The sequence below is a fragment of the Coregonus lavaretus genome (assembly GCF_964263955.1).
Source record: "Coregonus lavaretus genome assembly, chromosome: 6".
Lineage (NCBI taxonomy): Eukaryota > Metazoa > Chordata > Actinopteri > Salmoniformes > Salmonidae > Coregonus > Coregonus lavaretus.
The window spans coordinates 29,094,297-29,116,962 of NC_139993.1; the positions used below are offsets into that span (position 1 = coordinate 29,094,297).

A 22,666-nucleotide genomic window follows, 5' to 3' on the forward strand; every position below is an offset into this window, starting at 1 on the left:
CCCTCCCCTAACCTGGACGACGCCGGGCCAATTGTGCGCCGCCCCATGGGTCTCCCAGTCGCGGCCGGCTGCGACAGAGCCTGGACTCGAACCAGGATCTCTAGTGCCTTAGACCACTGCGCCACTCGGGAGGCCCCAGAATTGGTCATCTTAAATAAAAGTTGATAATATTGTTGATTTCAGTTGAATCACATTGTCTTATATTGTCTAAGCACTAGGCCTATCAAAATCAATTCAAAATCATTCAAATCAATGTTGTTTTTATTATGTGAAATACTCCTAATCAAACCCATTGTGTTCTGTGGCATACCTCTACGCCTTCTGAGAAAATGAAGAAGGCGGTGAAGATGAGGAACAGGCCATTCACAAACCCTGCCAACACCTCTGCCCTCACGTATCTGAAAACAGAAAGGGAAGTACAGAACACACAGGTCAACAATAGAGGCTAATCAATGTGATTTAAAAACAGCTGTATGGAGCTATTTCAGTGCCAACAGAAATTGTATTTGAATTCCATAATTTTGTATTAGGATATTGAATTTGAATGTAATATTTTTGAATTTCTAATGGACAAATTAAATACGGTAATTTCATTCATAAATTGAACTTGTATTTCATGATTTGAAACTGAATTTAATTAATATTGCATTGAGTTTTAAAATGTCATTTAAATGTAATTGAATATTCAAATTCTAAATGTATATATTCACTTTCAATATGGTAGATATTGCATTCATTGTTTATCAAGTTTACAAACTATCATTTCAAATTAATCAAAGTTTATTTCTAAATTCAGATTCAAAACCAGAGACAACATCCTGGTACTTTGCCAGCCAGGAAAGGTGGATGAGAACATAGAGAATTAAACTCTATGGTAAACAGAAGCTTCTGGCGGATTCTGAAGCCAATGTGGCATGTTGAATTAATATTCTGCCTACGAATTTGGCGCTAGTGTTATAACCGTTGTGTCATAAAACAAACGTTGCCTTTCTGCTCCCTATTTAATATTGTGACTGACTGGGTTCAAAATAGGTATCCTGCATGTCACAAGACTGTTTGCCCACTTAGCTAAAGCCTATAGGGATAAGTTCAGGAAGTTCATGTAAATGACGATATGCTGCTTGCTTATCGAGTACCGCTCCCCCTTGACTCAGCTCATAGAGACTCGAACTCAGGACCTCTGCCTCACAAACACACGTAACTGCCCTCCTGAAGAGTTCCAACCCACCGCACTGCTGAAAAAGGCCTTAAATTGCACAAGGGGCGACACTTCAGGCTGATGAGTGAGTTTCACAGATCCCCATCTGCTACATTCACCCCCAAACTCACTCTACAGCGACTCCAGTGGTTGACCTGAGCGCAACTGTAGATCAGAGTCCAGTAGAACCATTGTAAAGGAAGTCACGCTGCCTGCTTAGCGAGTACCGTTCCTCCCTGATTCAGCTCATACGGAGACTCGAACTCAGGACTTCTGCCTAAAAAAACACAAGTGACCGCCCGCCTGAAGCATTCCAACCCATTGTGCTATGAAAAAAGGCTTTCAATTGCGTAAGGGGAGACACTTCAGTCTAAGGAGTGAGTTTCACAGATCTCTATCTGCTACACTAATACAAGTCTTAAAGATCCAGCAAGGTTACTCATCAAAAGAGTGTGGTTTGGTTATACATGCTTATGTGATGAGCAACCTGAAGACATACACTACATGACCAAAAGCATGTGGACACCTGCTCGTCAAACATCTAATTCCAAAATCATGGGCATTAATATGGAGCAGGTCCCCCCATTTGCTGCTATAACAGCCTACCCTTTTCTGGGAAGGCTTTCCACTAGATGTTGGATCATTGGTGCGGGGACTTGCTTCCATTCAGCCACAAGAGCATTAGTGAGGACGGGCACTGATGTTGGGGGATTAGGCCTGGCTCGCAGTCGGTGTTCCAATTCATCCCAAAGGTCTTCGATGGGGTTGAGGTCAGGGCTCTGTGCAGGCCAGTCAAGTTCTTCCACACTGATCTCAACAAACCATTTCTGTATGGACCTCGCTTTGTGCACAGGGGCATTATCATGCTGAAACAGGAAAAGGGCCTTCCCTAAACTGTTGCCATAAAGTTGGCAGCACAGAATCATCTAGAATGTCATTGTATGCTGTAGCTTTAAGATTTCCCTTCACTGGAACTAAGGGGCCTAGCCCGAACCATGAAAAACAGCCCCAGACCATTATTCCTCCTCCACCAAACGTTATAGTTGGCACTATGCATTCGGGCAGGTAACATTCTCCTGTCATCCATTAAACCCAGATTTTTCAATTGGACTGCTAGATGGTAAAGCGTGATTCATCACTCCAGAGAACGCGTTTCCACTGCTCCAGAGTCCAATGGCGGCGAGCTTTACACCCCTCCAGCCGACACTTGGCATTGCACATGGTGATCGTAGACTTGTGTGCGGCCATGGAAACCCATTTCATGAAGCTCCCGACGAACAGTTATTGTGCTGACGTTGCTTCCAGAGGCAGTTTGGAACTCAGTAGTGAGTGTTGCAACAGAGGACAGACAATTTTTACGCGCTCCAGCGGTCCCATTGTGTGAGCTTATGTCGCCTACCACTTCGCGGCTGAGCCGTTGTTGCTCCTAGACGTTTCCACTTCACAATAACAGCACTTATAGTTGACCGGGGCAGCTCTAGCAGGGCAGAAATTTTATAAACTGACTTGTTGGAAAGGTGGCATCCTATGACGGTGCCACGTTGAAAGTCACTGAGCTCTTCAGTCAGGCCATTCTACTGCCAATGTTTGTCTATGGAGACTGCATGGCTGTGTGCTCGATTTTATACACCTGTCATCAATGGGTGTGGCTGAAATAGCCGAATCCACTAATATGAAGGGGTGTCCACATACTTTTGCATATATAGTGTAGTTTTAAGTCTCCAGCAAGGGTTGTCATTATAAGGGTAACATGTGAGTGACTGTTAAGACTGTTCGCCTGCTGAGCTAAAGCCTAGGCATTAGTCCTGTGACTTGGATGGGTCTCTTCAAGGAGGTCAAAGGGGGGTGAAGTGTAATGCAGGTGGTTCGGTGACAACGCTCACGTGATGAGTGACTTGTCTGAGACCTGAAAAGTTGCATTGCCTGGCACACAGGATACCTGGGTTAGAACCTTCAGGTCTCAGGCAAGGTTGCTCATCACATGCATGAATCACCAAACCACCTCTGTTGCACTCATTAAATGGAGTGCACAGATCCTTCTTCTTGCCACAGAACATTTTAGGCCTGATTTCGAACCCAGTCAGTTTTATTTGGTGCAGTGATCTCTGAGTAGGAGGTCAAAGGGGGGTGAAATGTGACCAAGGTGGTTCGATGAACCACACTCGATGAACCACATCGACAGATTTTTCACCTAGTCGGCAGGTAGCTTAGTGGTTAAGAGCGTTGTACCAGTAACCGAAAGGTCGCTGGTTCTAATCCCCAAGCCGACTAGGTGAAAAATCTGTCGATGTGCCCTTGAGCAAGGCACTTAACCCTAATTGCTCCTGTAAGTCGCTCTGGATAAGAGCGTCTGCTAAATGACCAATTTTTTTTATTTTTTATTTAGTAATCTTGCTGCAGACTTGAAGACTTGTGTTAGCTTCCTGAGCACCTCCCCATGGGCTTTAGCTAAGTGGATTGGCACAGTCTTGTGACATACAGGAGACCTGGTTCAAACCCAGTCAGTCACAACAGCTAAATTAAATAGGGAGTGGAAAGGCTATGACAGGGCTATTAAACTATATTCTTATGGAGGTCAAATTAATATATTAAACTTTGTACTTTAAATTATAGTTTGTAAACTTGATACACTGACAATGAATTAAATATCTACAATATTGATACTGAATATATAAATATTGAATTTGAATATTCAATACAATTTAAATTGAATGCAATATTCATTCAATTCAGTATCAAATCATGAAATACAAGTTCAATTATGTATTCAATGACTCAATTTGTGCATTACAAATTCCAAAATATTAAATTAAATATCCTAATACAAATTCAGAATTATAGAATTCAAATACAATTGCTGTTGGAAGTGAACTCGCTCCATACAACTGCAACACCTTTGTTACATTAGTAGCAATACACACATCCAAATGTGTACTAAAGGTGCAGCTTTAGTGATCACCAGTAGAATTGGCAACCCTGGATATCAATAAAGGCATAAGATCAAAAATAATACAGGTAACCATTTACGCTTGGTAAGAGGTCACAAACTTCCAAATGTAAACATTAGCAGAGACACCTTATCAGTTTTGGAGACAGCGGAACTTTGCTAGCAAAGGCCCAAAAAGTGAAGCTACTGTCTACATTGATCGCATACGTACCCATATGAGAATGAGTCATTCGACCTCCACCTGGAGATCACTGAGGCTGCAAGTCCGGCTAAAAGTGCAGTACAGTCGAAGAACATGTGAAAGGAATCTGATATCAAACCTAAACTGGGAGCACACACACAAAAAAGTTAGACTAAACACAAAAAAATACTTTTTTTATGAATGACTAAGTAATGGCTGATAAAACATGTATTATTGCACATATTAGTTCTAACTAGCTAGTTACTCGTCTATGGGAACACATGGGTTTTATGACAGTGACATCTTCACCCTAGCCTGGGAGACCAAACAGATAACCAGCTGGTTCCAGGAAACAATTTGAACACATGTTGCAGATAGTTAGTCCTGGCAGAAATTCATGCATAAAAAACCGCTATCAAGCTGGATATCCATTTCAATACACATAACTAGTAGGGAATAACATGTCTAACTAAATGTTATAATATAGTTTGTGGTGCATTCCCAAAGATGGGGGCAGTGCAAATAACGGGCATTGTTGGTACAACGCCTGCTTAGACATACGTGGCACATCCTGAAATAAGAGTTGCGTGTGTTAGGTTTTTCCCATCGAATGATACGGAACTTAACGTTACCTGTTATTCCATATGCCGTACGATAATTCCACAAAAGCAAAGGACAGATTCAGACAGAGAAAGAAAAACAAATTGCGTGATGTTTTATCAGATAGGATTGATCTGGAAAATAAGAAATGTCACGGAGTTAGAAACCCAGCTGATGAAGGCTGCAAGCTAGTGCGAGTTATCAACCAAGCTAACTGTTACCTAGCTAACGTTAGCTAGCTTACGCTAATCAAAACAGTTGAGCGTAGTGTTCGTTTGCCAGTTTAAGAATGAGAAGTAGCTAGCTACCTATGTCAAACGTGCAAAATTCAATCAATTTCCTGTACAAGCATGTTGACCGCAAACAAATATTGAATACTATACAAACCTACCTAGGCTAGCTAAGTAAAACTTCCAGCTGTGTTGCCGGCCAGACATTCCTACATCTGAAGCTAACCGGCTATCTAACCTAGCCATATGTTTGTATGTGTAACTAACTAACACGTATCTATTTGGTCAGCAACCAAGGTGGATGGTCCACTACCCCTAGCAAGCTGTTTTTGGTAGCTAACGTTAGCTAGGTAGTTACAGCATAATCGTTGGCATCATATTTTTCAGACATCTGAATTAACCTAGCTAGCAGCGAGCAAAGAATCAAAATAGCTAACAAGCTAATTAAGACCTAAAAAAGACTATTTACCTGAACCATCCTGAAATCTTGACAAGGAGGTTGAATTTGGCTGGCTTGTACTCATCGTCTTTTATAGATAATGGTAACATTTTAGCAGTCCCTCCCAGGTTGTGCCAAGCTAGCTAGCTAAAGACTGCTGGTTTGTGCTGAAACCACCAACTCAGCCCTCTGCCAAGGAGATTAGGTATACATCCGGTCAATAGAGGGCGCTTGCGCTGCCAAACAATAAATACATATAGGGACCGTACTGCCTGCCTACAGTTATGGTACAGGTGGTTTTCAGACAGATTCTCAAATAAAGCCAATGGAAGATATGTTGGTGTATGGATACAGTAGGCTATCCTATATTCTGGGGTTCCCAAACGGAGGCCTAAGGACCCTCAGGGTTCTCATCAATGTGCTGAGAACCCGCTATCAGATTTGTATTTGGTATTTCATTAGGATCCCCATCGGCCTGTCTCAATCGTGTGTATTTAATCGAAGGTCATGGAAAATATTATGTTCGAACAGATTGACAGTTATATTTCCTTACATAACCTACTATATGAACTCCAATCTGGCTTTAGGAAATCCCATTCCACCGACACTTGCCTACTATATCTAACTGACCACATCAGGAAGGAAGTAGATGGAGGGAATGTTGTGGTATGGTTATGTTAGATCTCCAAAAGGCGTTTGATACAGTGGATCATGAGATTCTGTTAATCAAACTAAGAGCCATGGGCTTTAACAATTTAGCCGTAAAATGGGTTAGCTCTTATCTGCAAGGAAGAAAACAGATGATGGATGTGGATGAGACCCTGTCTAAACCAGTGGAGGCTCCTCAGAGGAGGAAGGGGAGGACCATCCTCCTCAGTGAATTTCATTAAAATAAAAATGATAAAACATTGAAAAAGTTATCCTTTTTAGATAAAACTATACTAAATATATTCACATGTCACCAAATAATTGATTAAAACTGACTGTTTTGCAATGAAGGTCTACAGTAGCCTCAACACTACTCTGTAGGGTAGCACCATTGTGTAGCCGAAGGACAACCAGCTTCCGTCCTCCTCTTGGTACATTGTTTTCAATACAAAACCTAGGAGGCTCTTGGTTCTCACCCCCTTCCGTAGACTTACACAGTAATTATGACAACTTCCGGAGGACATCCTCCAACCTATCAGAGCTCTTGCAGCATGAACTGACATGTTGTCCACCCAATCAAAGGACCAGGGAATGAATCTAGTACTGAAAGCATAAGCTACAGCTAGCTAGCACTGCAATGCATCAAATGTGGTGAGTAGTTGACTCAAAGAGAGAGAAAGATAATAGTTTAACAGTTTTTAACAAATTATTTTCTTCAAAAATGAAGGAGAAGCAAGAGAGAGAGATTTCCTCATTTATTTCACTTTCAGTTTCACTTACTTAGCTAGCAAATTCAGCTGGCTAGTCTAGTTACTCAAACAGAGGGATGCTATGTTAGCTAGCTGGCTATGACTATCCAACACAACACTGGAACTCTTCCAAGTCAAGGTAAGGTTTTGGTTTTATTAATTTATTGCCACCGGGGCCCGCTGGTCTAACTGCTTACTGACTATACACTGTAACGTTACTGCATGATTGTAGCGGGTTTACTAACGCATTAGTTCTATTAGCTATGTTGACTAGGACATTACTTTAGCTAATATTGGGACAACGATGTAGGCTGTGTGTAGCGGTTATGTCATGGTTTGGCTTGGAAAGGTTTTTTCGCGTGGTCATTGAAGTCCACAAAAGAAGGGAAAAGGTGAGAGGAGGAGATTGCATAGAGGTTACAATGAATACAATGTGGCTGCTATGAACATGAACTCTGTTTATGCGTGATCAGGGGTGTATTCATTCCGCCGATTCTGTTGAAAAATGTTTCTTAAACGGAAGCAAACGAAACGGGGCTAAAAAATACCTGAATTTGTCCAATAGAAACTCTCGTTTGCAACTGTTGGACAAATGATTACACCTTAGATAAGCTACATACAGTTGAAGTCTGAAGTTTACATACACTTAGGTTGGAGTCATTAAAACTCGTTTTTCAACCACTCCACACATTTCTTGTTAACAAACTATAGTTTTGGCAAGTCGGTTAGGACATCTACTTTATGCATGACACAAGTAATTGTTTACAGACAGATTATTTCACTTATAATTCACTGTATCACAATTCCAGTGGGTCAGAAGTTTACATACACTAAGTTGTCTGTGCCTTTAAACAGCTTGGAAAATTCCAGAAAATGATGTCATGGCTTTAGAAGCTTCTGATAGGCTAATTGACATCATTTGAGTCAATTGGAGGTGTACCTGTGGATGTATTTCAAGGCCTACCTTCAAACTCAGTGCCTCTTTGCTTGACATCATGGGAAAAGCTAGCCAACGTTTAATTTTTGCTGCGTTACGAAAGGAACTAGACACGGACATGAATTATCTGTTTAGTGTGTTAACACACTCTTGGTAGTTTGTTGTAACCAAGTATTGGTGCTAAACTGTGTGTTATTGGATGCTAGCATGCTAGTTAGCTATGGCGTCATAGCTAGGCATCGTGGGCTGTTGTGGGTAGTTACTGTGGGTTGGCATTGTTTTTCGGCGGTGCCGGGGGTAGCACGAAGCTAGCTAGCTAGCCGTTCTTCAAACAAGGTCAACACAGTGGCCATTGCTAGCTAGCCAACAGACACGGACACAAATTATCTGCTTAGTGTGTTAACACACTATTGGTGGTTTGTTGTGACCAAGTGTTGGTGCTAAACTGTGTGTTTTTGGATGCTAGCATTCTAGTTAGCTATGGTGTCATAGTTAGCTAGCTGAATAAAGTGGGTTGAGTCTATTCCTTTAAACATTGAACCGCTGTGGTTCACAACAATTCTGATTTCTAAAGGTGGAAGTTGGTAGAGTTTTTGTTCGGGTGGTTCAGTGAAACAATTATAGTTTCTGAGGTAGAAGTTTTTGGTGAGGGAGGCCCTGCTCTCTACTCTCCCAGATGTTTAGTTCATTTCATTCCGATCTCCTCTGCATTATTGTAGCCATTTGCTACAGCCTGTCAACTATGCCTCTGCCTATCCCTGTTCTCTCCTCTCTGCACAGGCTACACAAACGCCCCACACCGCGTGGCTGCTGCCTCTCTAACCTGGTGGTCCCTGCACGCACCCCACACCTGGAGTTCCAGGTCTCAGGCAGCCTCTGGAACTGCCGTTCTGCTGCCAACAAAGCTGACTTCATCCCAGCCTATGCTAATCTCCAGTCCCTCGACTTCCTGGCGCTGACGGAAACATGGATTACCACTGAAAACACTGCTACTCCTACTGCTCTCTCCTCGTCTGACCATGTGTTCTCGCATACCCCGAGAGCATCTGGTCAGAGGGGTGGTGGCACAGGAATCCTCATCTCTCCCAAGTGGACATTCTCAATTTTTCCCCTAACCCATCTGTCTATCTCCTCATTTGAATTCCATGCTGTCACAGTCACTAGCCCATTTAAGCTTAATATCCTTGTCATCTATCGCCCTCCAGGTTCCCTTGGAGAGTTCATCAATGAGCTTGACGCCTTGATAAGTTCCTTTCCTGAGGATGGCTCACCCCTCACAGTTTTGGGGGATTTCAACCTCCCTATGTCCACATTTGACTCATTTCTCTCTGCCTCCTTCTTTCCACTCCTCTCCTCTTTTGACCTCACCCTCTCACCGTCCCCCCCTACTCACAAGGCAGGCAATACGCTTGACCTCATCTTTACTAGATGCTGCTCTTATACTAATCTCACTGCAACTCCCCTCCATGTCTCCGACCACTACTTTGTTTCCTTTTCTCTCTCGCTCTCCTCCCACACTACTCACTCTGCCCCTACACAGATGGTAATGCGCCGCCGCAACCTTCGCTCTCTCTCTCCCACTACTCTCTCCTCTTCCATCCTATCATCTCTTCCCTCTGCTCAATCCTTCTCCCTCCAATCTCCTGATTCTGCCTCCTCAACCCTCCTCTCCTCCCTTTCTGCATCCTTTGACTCTCTGTGTCCCCTATCCTCCCGGCCGGCTCGGTCCTCCCCTCCAGCTCCGTGGCTTGATGACTCATTGCGAGCTCACAGAACAGAGCTCCGGGCAGCGGAGCGGAAATGGAAGAAAACTAAACTCCCTGCCGACCTGGCATCTTTTCACTCCCTCCTCTCTACATTTTCTTCATCTGTTTCTGCTGCTAAGGCCACTTTCTACCACTCTAAATTCCAAGCATCTGCCTCTAACCCTAGGAAGCTCTTTGCCACATTTTCCTCCCTGCTGAATCCCCCCCCCCCCCCCCCTCTCTCTCTGTGGATGACTTCGTCAACCACTTTGAAAAGAAGGTTGACGACATTCGATCCTCGTTTGTTAAGTCTAATGACACTGCTGGTCCTACTCACACTGCCCTACCCTATGCTTTGACTTCTTTCTCCCCTCTCTCTCCAGATAAAATCCTGCGACTTGTGACTGCAGGCCGCCCAACAACCTGCCCGCTTGACCCCATCCCCTCCTCTCTTCTCCAGACCATCTCCGGTGACCTTCTCCCCTACCTCACCTCGCTGATCAACTCATCCTTGACCGCTGGCCATGTCCCTTCCGTCTTCAAGAGAGCGAGAGTTGCTCCCCTTCTCAAAAAACCAACACTCGATCCCACTGATGTCAACAACTACAGACCAGTATCCCTTCTTTCTTTTCTTTCCAAAACTATTGAGCGTGCCGTCTTTAGCCAACTCTCTTGCTATCTCTCTCAGAATGACCTTCTTGATCCAAACCAGTCAGGTTTCAGGACTGGTCATTCAACTGAGACTGCTCTTCTCTGTGTCACGGAGGCTCTCCACACTGCTAAAGCTAACTCTCTCTCCTCTGCTCTTGTCCTTCTAGACCTGTCTGCTGCCTTTGATACTGTGAACCATCAGATCCTCCTCTCCACCCTCTCCGAGCTGGGCATCTCCGGCGCGGCTCACTCCTGGATTGCGTCCTACCTGACCGGTCGCTCCTACCAAGTGGCGTGGCGAGAAGCTGTCTCCGCACCACGTGCTCTCACCACTGGTGTCCCCCAGGGCTCAGTTCTAGGCCCTCTCCTTTTCTCCCTATACACCAAGTCACTTGGCTCTGTCATATCCTCACATGGCCTCTCCTATCATTGCTACGCTGACGATACACAACTAATCTTCTCCTTTCCCCCTTCTGATAACCAGGTGGCGAATCGCATCTCTGCATGTCTGGCAGACATATCAGTATGGATGACGGATCACCACCTCAAGCTGAACCCTGGCAAGACGGAGCTGCTCTTCCTCCCGGGGAAGGACTGCCCGTTCCATGATCTCGCCATCACGGTTGACAACTCCGCTGTGTCCTCCTCCCAGAGTGCGAAGAGCCTAGGCGTGACCCTGGACAACACCCTGTCGTTCTCCGCCAACATCAAGGCGGTGACCCGCTCCTGCAGGTTCATGCTCTACAACATCCGGAGAGTACGACCCTGCCTTACACAGGAAGCGGCACAGGTCCTAATCCAGGCACTTACATTTTACATTTACATTTTAGTCATTTAGCAGACGCTCTTATCCAGAGCGACTTACAGTTAGTGAATACATTTTTTTTATTTTTTTTTATACTGGCCCCCCGTGGGAATCGAACCCGCAACCCTGGCGTTGCAAACGCCATGCTCTATCAACTGAGCTACATCCCTGCCGGCCATTCCCTCCCCTACCCTGGACGACGCTGGGCCAATTGTGCGCCGCCCATGAGTCTCCTGGTCGCGGCCGGCTGCGACAGAGCCTGGATTCGAACCAGGATCTCTAGTGACACAGTTAGCACTGCGATGCATTGCCTTAGACCACTGCGCCACTCAGGAGTTCACTTGTCATCTCCCGTCTGGACTACTGCAACTCGCTGTTGGCTGGCCTCCCTGCCTGTGCCATTAAACCCCTACAACTCATCCAGAATGCCGCAGCCCGTCTGGTGTTCAACCTTCCCAAGTTCTCTCACGTCACCCCCCTCCTCCGCACACTCCACTGGCTTCCAGTTGAAGCTCGCATCCGCTACAAGACCATGGTGCTTGCCTATGGAGCAGTGAGGGGAACGGCACCTCTGTACCTTCGGGCTCTGATCAGTCCCTACACCCAAACGAGGGCATTGCGTTCATCCACCTCTGGCCTGCTGGCTCCCCTTCCTCTGCGGAAGCATAGTTCCCGCTCAGCCCAGTCAAAACTGTTCGCTGCTCTGGCACCCCAATGGTGGAACAAGCTCCCTCACGACGCCAGGACAGCGGAGTCACTCACCACCTTCCGGAGACATTTGAAACCCCACCTCTTTAAGGAATACCTGGGATAGGATAAAGCAATCCTTCTACCCCCCCCCCCCCCCCCCCCCCCCCCCCCCCCCCTATAGGGTGAACGCACCAATTTGTGAGTCGCTCTGGATAAGAGCGTCTGCTAAATGACGTAAATGTGCCCTTGAGCAAGGCACTTAACCCTAATTGCTCCTGTAAGTCGCTCTGGATAAGAGCGTCTGCTAAATGACTAAAATGTAAAATGTAAAACCAAAAGAAATCAGCCAAGACCTCAGAAAAAAATTTGTAGACCTCCACAAGTCTGGTTCATCCTTAGGAGCAATTTCCAAATGCCTGAAAGTACCACGTTCATCTGTACAAACAATAGTACGTAAGTATAAACACTATGGGACCACGCAGCCGTCATACCGCTCAGGAAGGAGACGCGTTCTGTCTCCTAGAGATTAACGTAATTTGGTGCGAAAAGTGCAAATCAATCCCAGAACAACAGCAAAGGTCCTTGTGAAGATGCTGGAGGAAACAGGTACAAAAGTATCTATATCCACAGTAAAACAAGTCCTATTTCGACATAACCTGAAAGGCCGCTCAGCAAGGAAGAGGCCACTGCTCCAAAACCACCATAAAAAACATCTGTGGGCAGAACTGAAAAAGCGTGTGCGAGCAAGGAGGCCTACAAACCTGACTCAGTTACACCAGCTCTGTCAGGAGGAATGGGCCAAAATTCACCCAACTTATTGTGGGAAGCTTGTGGAAGGCTACCCGAAACGTTTGACCCAAGTTAAACAATTTAAAGGCAATGCTACCAAATACTAATTGAGTGTATGTCAACTTCTGACCCACTGGGAATGTGATGAAAGAAATAAAAGCTTAAATAAATAATTCTCTCTACTATTATTCAGACATTTCACATTCTTAAAATAAAGTGGTGATCCTAACTGACCTAAGACAGGGAATTCTTACTAGGATTAAATGTCAGGAATTGTGAAAAACTGAGTTTAAATGTATTTTGCTAAGGTGTATGTAAACGTTTGACTTCAACTGTACATACCAAAACGGCACACATAGCCTACATATCAATACATACACAGAGAATAACCCAGGGACCCCTTTCAGATTCTGTTCCACAGAGTTTTTCATTGTAATAGAAGGCTTTGCTCCCCATCATATAGATATTGTTCCACCATCACATCAGATACTGTTCCCCATCAGATCATCATCAGTCCATTACCCCAATTAGCTACATTACCCTGATTGCACAATAGTGCTTACAAATGCAATGTCATTACAAAAAGTATTTTTTTTAAAGCCTGTCACACACATTTCTGATTTATTTGTTGTAATATGAATGAAACACAAAAACATGCTCATGGAATCTTATCGGCATAATGCAAATTCTTCTAAATAAAGTTTTCTTGGTTCCTCATTTAGAAATCTAGTAAGAAAAGTTGACAAAATTGCAACTTAGCTCTCAGTTTGCCTTTATAGGAAAAACATGTAGGCTACACCATGTCATTGTTTTCATATTCTAGAAGAAAACTGAAATAAATTACAATTTTATCAACTTTTGTTATGATCAGAAATTTATTAAAATTAACCCCTCAATAATGTCATGCACTTTTGTTAAACTTTAGACTGAGTTTGTTAAAAGCAAGGTACAACCGGCAATATGAAGAATCATCCAATGTATTCCTCTTTTTTACCACTAGATACCCCCCAAGCTCTGGATAAGCAAGCTGGACCTCAATGCTGAAGGTATGAAATCTACATTTCTGTGTAGGCTGTTGAATAACATAAATAATAGCCAGTACATAGTTTTAGAAAACATAATTAAGATTGGCTATACATAATTGGACTGCAAACACTACAAAACATTAATTATTCCACTGTGAGAATAGTGCTGCAAGTGCTGGCCCACTGGGCACAGATGTCAATTCGACATTTATTACAAGTTGGTTCAACGTAATTTCATTGAAATGATGTGGAAACAACGTTGATTCAACCAGTGTGTGCCGAGTGGGGGTGAGCATATGGGGGTCTATAACTGAACCATAGGCACTCTGAGCCATTTCCTGCTCTTCTGGATTTCCTTACAAAAGAATAATGTATGAATCCCAGTGAGGATCCCACAGTATGGCAATAAGGGCGTCCTGGCAAATAACCTTCATCTCAAGTTTGGCAACTTCCTGTGCTTAAAGAAAGATCGAATGAAGGTCCTCTCCTCCATGTTTCACACCAACACTATTTCCCTCCTTTGTCAAAAGAATGGTTTATGTCTGTGCTATATATGTTATATGTTATATGTTATTCAATGTAGGTGTGCTGGACAAAGCATTAATTGTGTCTGTCTGCTGAAATAAAAGAGACGAAATGGGGTAAAGTGGAAGAATAGGTGACAGAGACACTTCACAAACATAAGAGCTGTTGGATTCTGAGATAATGAACCAACAAGCAAAGTTAATGATGAGAAACTGGGCATAAGGACTGAATATCAAACAGTTGAAAAAAGCGATGTTTGTGAACATAAAAACTGTACTTCCAGAGGGGACATGTTCCCATGGTAACTGTGTCTGTTGCTCCAAATGGGGGCATTTCTCTTGTTGCCTGAGTTACTAAGAACCAGACAGGCACAATAAGTGTCAGCATTGATCAAATCCAAGCACTGATTTGTACATAGCCTCTGAAATTGTAATCCTTATTAAACTGTTGGTACACTTAAGGCTGAGCGTGAAATAAGTGACAATATCTTCAAATACTTAGGTCTTTCATTCAATAACATCATTCATATTTTTTACGACAGTATGATAACAAGTGCTTTGTTTGGAAAAATAACACATACATCGTGACTGGCAATGAATGGCTAACCCATGTTCTTCTGGTCTCATTAACATGAAGTGGTCTGCAAAACAACAAGCCACTTGATCTTGTTTAACACATAAAACAGGAACAAATTCCTGTTTTATGTCTATAGAATAACAGATGCTCCACAGATGTACAAATGAACATGAGGTTATTTTGTAAAGGATCCTGTCACACGCGTCCCCTGATTCTGCATGTCATCTAACATGTATGCATATTATCTAAGGGAGACTAGCATGGCTCTTGTGTTGCCTTATAGGTACTAGCCTGTTTCTGCATAAGCCAGTACTATTGTCGCTGTGTTGCCTATGTATTGCTCAAGTTCTATAATCTGAAAATAAATTAGCCTTTGTCAAAACAACCATACACAAGACTGTTTGGTATCATACTACGGTGTGTGGGATGTAACATCACATGGCTTACCAAACCTTGCCAGGGTTCCTTTCGGCCCTTGTGTCCATGGTACGAGCTATGTGTTTTTGAACATCTTGCATTGTGCATTATTGCAAAATACTTAGTACATTTAGTGTAAAGCACAGTATAGAGTTGGATGGAGAGTTGGAGTGTCCTCCTGTCGAGAAATGGCCCAGATCTGATGTTTTCATTATCAGACCACCATCGCACAGTTCGTCTTTCCAAAGGCAAGTCGGACTAAGACAACTGTGTTTATCTTGGCACTTCTCCAGCAACCAGACACTGGGTCAGAGTGTAAGTCAGCCTGGTTTCAGTTTGCACACATCCATTTCTAATAAGTCCTGAAGAATGTGAGTCTCTTCCTTTACAAGATGGGGAAAATCACAATATAAACAATCAGTTATAAACCACCACTTTTGTGCTGAAATCGTTTGTTATGCTTATGATAAAGTGGCATACAAATACATGCATGTCAGATTTCTATTAGTGAATTTATAAAATCTAGTTGCCTGTCCTATAGTGCTATTAAAAGGCCTGCATTGATGTCCATTTGACCACATGTTTAGTTCCCTTGTTTACAGGGAGAAGCGTTCATCACAAATGATGCAGCCTGTTGTTCTCCAAGAGCAGAGAACACAAAGTACGGTACAGATTTCTGCTTAAGTAAGCATGCAAGTCTTGGCCAAGCATTTTAATCATCATTGCTACAACTACTTTAACCAAGGCAGACACAAGGCAAGGCCAAGATTCCACTCAATGGGTCAAGCTGGTACTTCCGCCTTAAAGGCTCAGTTCCACCGGAGATAGCTCTTTAATCAACCCATCTGCAGCAGGCAACAGGAAAGCAAGCATAACTTCGGTGTCACTTTGAATACTCATGTGATCTCTATCCTGGCCATGTTGTTATTTAGAGACACAAGTGCTTGCTTTCCTCATTGATTTTCATGGGGAACTTACTTGGCACTTCAAACATGAGGTTCCTGCATGGGTCAGCAAGCTTTGTGAAGGCCTCCGAGATCTGGGGGAGGGCAGGGGGAACATGCAAGAGGGAACATGACCACACAGGTCATTGGTAAAAATAAACACTCTACCTCCCTTTTTTACTCCCTTACATTTTTCTCCCTAGACAAATGTTCAGACATTTACTGACTAATAGTAATGGTTCTGCTAGAAGTGCACTCACACAAAGACCAAACTGGCAAGCATTGTCATGAAATATTACAAGTCCCGTGTAGCTCAGTTGGTGGAGCATGGCGTTTGCAACGCCAGGGTTGTGGGTTCGATTCCCACGGGGGAGCAGTATGAAAAATGTATGCACTCACTAACTTTAAGTCGCTCTGGATAAGAGCGTCTGCTAAATGACTAAAATGTAAAGTCAATTGTAAGACAGCGCTGGCTCAGGCAATAATATTATTATTATTTTTGGGAACTCAGTCGGGGTCTCAACTTACTGTTGAGAATTAGAATAGTAGAATCCACAAGATGCAATTTTGAAATTTGGTAGTGCATCAGTAGTTTTCCTCTTGTTGTGTCAGTCACTGACAGTCACGCAAATAGCCCATGTCAGCTAACATTTTTAGATTGCTAGGTAAAGCAGTCTAGCCAGCTATTTCAACTTTGTAGTAATCACGGCCAAACTTTGCAGGGCACCTGCCCAGGGGCCCTGACCTCCATAGGGCCACCAGTGATTTTGTTAGTCACTCTCACTCATATCATATGAACATGGAATAAGTCATGGCAAAATGTTTAGAATTGCAGCAAATTAGCTTTAAAACTGCAATACATTGTATCTTATCTTTGCCCCATGGCAAAATGAGTAGAATTGTAGTTGATTAACTTTCAAACTACACATTTTTCTCTCTACCACCAAATCTCGCTTAGGGCCCCAAAAAGGCTGCTCTTTTGTAATGTATGCTGTAAGTTTAAACTATGACGAATTCTCATCCAGTCTTGTCGTGCAAAAAACACAAACAAGAATCAAAATCAGGTGTGCTGCAGTGGAGAGCAGCAACCCAAACCCGGCCGACATGCCCCCCTGGCAACAGGGGTTCATGCTCTCTCTCGGCCATTCTACCTGTTTCCCAATTCACTCCTTTCTACATTTCCATTGTCCTGTCTGACAAAAGTAATAAAAATATGAAAGGAGGTCAGAAAACCAGATCCCCTTTACAAAGAGGGGGGGGGGGGAGAGAAGATAGTCAAAAGCAGGTGTTTTGTTTTAATCAACAGAACATAATACAGTTGAAGTCGGAAGTTTACATACACCTTAGCCAAATACAATTCCTGACATTTAATCCTAGTAGAAATTCCCTGTCTTAGGTCAGTTAGGATCACCACTTTATTTTAAGAATGTGAAATGTCAGGATAATAGTAGAGAGAATTATTTATTTAAGCTTTTATTTCTTTCATCACATTCCCAGTGGGTCAGAAGTTGACATACACTCAATTAGTATTTGGTAGCATTGCCTTTAAATTGTTTAACTTGGGTCAAACGTTTCGGGTAGCCTTCCACAAGCTTCCCACAATAAGTTGGGTGAATTGTGGCCCATTCCTCCTGACAGAGCTGGTGTAACTGAGTCAGGTTTGTAGGCCTCCTTGCTCGCACACGCTTTTTCAGTTCTGCCCACAGATGTTCTATAGGATTGAGGTCAGGGCTTTGTGATGGCCACTCCAATACCTTGACTTTGTTGTCCTTAAGCCATTTTGCCCCAACTTTGGAAGTATGCTTGGGGTCATTGTCCATTTGGAAGACCCATTTGCGACCAAGCTTTAACTTCCTGACTGATGTCTTGAGATGTTGCTTCAATATATCCACATACTTTTCCTTCCGTATGATGCCATCTATTTTGTGAAGTGCACCAGTCCCTCCTGCAGCAAAGCACCCCCACAGCATGATGCTGCCACCCCCGTGCTTCACGGTTGGGATGGTGTTCTTTGGCTTGCAAGCAACCCCCTTTTTCCTCCAAACATAACAATGGTCATTATGGCCAAACAGTTATATTTTGGTTTCATCAGACCAGAGGACATTTCTCCAAAAAGTTCGATCTTTGTCCCCATGTGCAGTTGCAAACTGTAGTCAGGCTTTTTTATGGTGGTTTTGGAGCAGTGGCTTCTTCCTTGCCGAGCGGCCTTTCAGGTTATGTCGATATAGGACTTCACAAGGTCCTTTGCTGTTGTTCTGGGATTGATTTGCACTTTTCGCACCAAAGTACATTCATCTCTAGGAGACAGAACGCGTCTCCTTCCCGAGCGGTATGACGGCTGCGTGGTCCCATGGTGTTTATACTTGCGTACTATTGTTTGTACAGATGAACGTGATACCTTCAGGCATTTGGAAATTGATCGCAAGGATGAACCAGACTTGTGGAGGTCAAAAAAAAAATGTCTGAGGTCTTGGCTGATTTCTTTTGATTTTCCCATGATGTCAAGCAATGAGGCACTGAGTTTGAAGGTAGGCCTTGAAATACATCCACAGGTACACCTCCAATTGACTCAAATGATGTTGATTGATGATACAGTGAATTATAAGTGAAATAATCTGTCTGTAAACAATTGTTGGACAACTTACTTGTGTCATGCCAAAACTATAGTTTGTTAACAAGAAATGTGTGGAGTAGTTGAAAAACGAGTTTTAATAACTCCAACCTAAGTGTATGTAAACTTCCGACTTCAACTGTATATGGGGGAAAATGTGCTGGCACCACAGATATGTTGTTCATTCTGTTGGAGCCCAACAGTTAAATTAGCCCTCCACATGAAACATAGCCTGGTCCTAGATCTGTTTGTGTTCTCTTGCCAACTCCTATAGTCATTGGCACTACAGCAAAAATAGATCTGGGATCAGGCTGTATGAAACGACCCTGGGTCAACCAACATCTGCTGAGTCACGGGGGTCCCCCCCATAAAATTGTTGAAGTGGTAATCAAACAAACAACAACTCTAGGCAGCAGCTTCAGTCCGTCTAAGCAAAACAGCAAAAACTTGTGCCTCCCGTTCCAGAGGCCAGGAAATACCCCCAGCACAAATCATTGTCCCCAAGTCAAAGATGGGCGAACATCTGCAGAAAATCCTCCTTTAGTCTTACATAATTTACACCATTTCTTCACGACAAGGTTAACGGTCATTGGGGTCCAGTGTGAGACTTCAACACAACTCAAGGCCCCCGACAGATAAGCTCTTTAAAACGGAAAAGCATTTAAAGTGTTTGCCGCAAGAGATTTATCTCCTTTAATTGCCTTGGTAGATGAATGGTCTGAAGCAGCATAAATTGTCCAGTTTATTCCCCTTTAATACCACTATCCACCATGTCATAGGACAGTGAAGCAAGAGAGCAGCTCATGTGCTTCACCATGTACAGAAGTGTAATGTACTCCCATAAAGGTTTTGAATGTGTCACAAGTGACACTGACTCTTACTAAACTAGAATGTCATTATTTTTATATTACTTATCAGCAGGTCTTATTATTTTATATCATGCCTATTTATGAGTGCCTTTTAATCACGTGTGTTGGCTTTTACTTGGCTTTTACTTAGAAAGAGTCTTGGTAGTTCCAAACTTCTTCGATTTAAGAATGATGGAGGCCACTGCAGACATTTTTTGGTACCCTTCCCTCTCGGAGCTCTACGGACAATTCCTTTGACCTCATTGCTTGGTTTTTGCTCTGACATGCACTGCCAACTGTGGGACCTTATATAGACAGGTGTGTGCCTTTCCAAACCATGTCCAATCAATTGAATTTACCACAGGTGGACTCCAATCAAGTTGTAGAAACATCTCAAGGATGGTCAATGGAAACAGGATGCACCTGAGCTCAATTTCGAGTCTCATAGCAAAGGGTCTGAATACTTATGTAAATAATGTATTTGTTTTTTATTTTTAATACGTTTGCAAAAATGTCTAAAAACGTGTTTTCACTTTGTCTTTATGGTGTATTGTGTGTAGATTGATGAGGATGTTTTGTATTTAAATCAATTGTTGAATAAGGCTGTAACGTAACAAAATTTGGAAAAAGTCAAGGGGTCTGAATACTTTCCGAATGCACGGAACAAAAATATAAACGCATCATGCAACCATTTCATCGATTTTACTGAGTTACAGTTAATATAAGGAAATCAGTTCATTAAAATAAATATATTAAGCCCTAATCTATGGATTTCACATGACTGGGCAGGGGTGCAGCCATGGGTGGGCCTGGGAGGGCATAGGCCCACCCACTTGGGAGCCAGGCCCAGCCAATCAGAATGAGTTTTTCCCCAGACAGAAATACTCCTCAGTTTCATCAGCTGTCCAGGTGGCTGGTCTCAGACGATGCCGCAGGTGAAGATGCCGGATGTGAAGGTCCTGGGCTGGCGTGTTTACACGTGGTCTGCGGTTGTGAGGCCAGTTGGATGTACTGACAAATTCTCTAAAACGACGTTGGAGGCGGTTTATGGTAAAGAAATGAACATTCAGTTCTCTGGCAACAGTTCTGGTGGGCATTCCTGCTGTCAGCATGCCAATTGCACGCTACGTCAAAACTTGAGAATTCCGTGGCATTGTGTTGTGTGATAAAACTGCACATTTTAGAGTGGCCTTTTATTGTCCCCAGCACAAGGTGCACCTGTGTAATGATCATGCTGTTTAATCAGCTTCTTGATATGCCACACCTGTCAGGTGAATGGATTATCTTGGCAAAGGAGAAATGCTCACTAACAGGCAGGTAGCTTAGTGGTTAAGAGCGTTGTGCCAGTAACCGAAAGGTCACTGGTTCTAATCCCAGAGCCGACTAGGTGAAAAATCTGTCGATGTGCCCTTGAGCAAGGCACTTAACCCTAATTGCTCCTGTAAGTCGCTCTTACCCCCCAAAAAAAACAGGGAGGCAAACAAATTTGTGCACAACATATGAGAGAAATAAGCTTTTTGTGTGTTTGGAACATTTCTGGGATCTTTTATTTCAGCTCATGAAACATGGGACCAACACTTTACATGTTGCATGTATATTTTTGTTCAGTATAAATCAAGATCAGTATTTTCTACCCCATGAAGGTGAACAGTAAATGTATTCCAATGGAACTGCTTGCAAACACTAACTCATTCTACAGAAGGACTTTGCTGGTTATTTCCACATTCAGCAACAACATTGCATTACTAACCCATACTCTTTGGATCCATATGATCCCAAAATAGGCCTACAGCCAAGGAGCTTCTCTTCACACCTTAAATGGTGCTCCGCTCCAATGGGTCTCTCTACATTTGGAAGACCGCAGTGGCCTGGAGAAACCTTGTCTCCTACTTTGCCACCTCTCCAAGACAGACCACAATGTCCCATTTGCACCTCCCCTACTCTCTCACACATCTTTGTCCTCTGGGTATTAACAACCCTGACACCCCTCTTTCCTTCTGAAGCCAGGCTTCGGGACTGTTTCCATGGTGACCGGCCATTATGGAGGAAAGCGAAAAGAGAATCAATAGACAATGTGCTGAAGAAAGGAGCTGGGAACATGATACAGTTTTGTTAAAGCGGTAACGCTTGGCCTCATTTATCCGCCCTCGTTTGTTTGCCCTATTAAGCACATTGAGAACGTCTATCAGTGTCTATGGGGGCTCAATATGCGTTTGATTCAAGACATCAATGGCCATCTTTAAAGACAGAACATGGAAGCTTATGGACAATAATGATGTTGAAACACAATGATTCACCAGTTTAGTTTGGTGTGACACATCCCCAGTCTACTAGGCACTCTATTCAATCTGTATCGCTGAAGTGTTACAGATTGTGTAATAGAAATGTAAATGTAATTTCCGATTGAGCCAACATATGCAGCATTTACCCTGAATGCAGTCTGCGCTAACGCGGGAACATTGCCTTTAATTGTTGTAAAGCTGAACTGCCGTGATACGGATTGAAAGAGCCCTAGGTATGGGGTAAATTGACTGAAAATAGAGCTCTTTGGCCACGCACACCAGTGGTGGGTTTGGCGTCTAAATGAGAATGCATAAACAGCAACCCCATGCCTACTGTAAAATATGGTGGTGGATCTTTGATGTTATGGGGCTATTTTGCTTCCACTAGTCCTGGGGCCCTTGTTAATGTCAACGGAATCATTAATTTGACCAAGTACTAGAACATTTTAGCCAAAAACCTGGTTGCCTCTGACAGGAGGTTGAAACTTGGCTGCAAGTGGATCTTCCAGCAAGACAATAACCCCAAGCACAAATCAAAATCCACAAATAAATGGTTTTACAATGGTCATCTCAGTCTCCGGACTTGAAACCCATTGAAAACCTGTGGATTGGATTGAAGAGGGCAGTCCATAAGCACAGATGAAGGATATCAAGGATCTGGAAGGATTCTGTATGGAGGAATGGTCTAAGATCCCACCAACTCATAAATGTCTCAGTGCTGTTATCCTTGCAAGGTGAGGTATTAAAAGGTATTGAAAACAGGGGTGTCAATAATTTTGACCCCTGACTAAATCTCTTTCTCTGAGCAATTGTATCAGTATAAAGTAAT

The 22,666-nt window shown here is 43.3% G+C and overlaps 1 protein-coding gene across 1 annotated transcript in view; it reads right to left on the reverse strand.

Moving 5' to 3' along the window:
• LOC311131283 (zinc transporter 7-like) overlaps positions 1 to 5,789 on the reverse strand; it is a 29,108-nt gene extending 23,319 nt beyond the window's left edge. Inside the window, exons 1-4 of the mRNA XM_084164174.1 lie at positions 5,626 to 5,789; positions 4,959 to 5,060; positions 4,357 to 4,470; positions 311 to 398 (exon numbers count right to left, since the gene is read on the reverse strand). Coding sequence (XP_084020300.1) covers positions 311 to 398; positions 4,357 to 4,470; positions 4,959 to 5,060; positions 5,626 to 5,705 — 384 coding nt within the window. The 5' untranslated portion in view covers positions 5,706 to 5,789. The remainder of the gene's footprint in view (positions 1 to 310; positions 399 to 4,356; positions 4,471 to 4,958; positions 5,061 to 5,625) is intronic.
• Between the last annotated feature and the right edge of the window lie 16,877 nt (positions 5,790 to 22,666).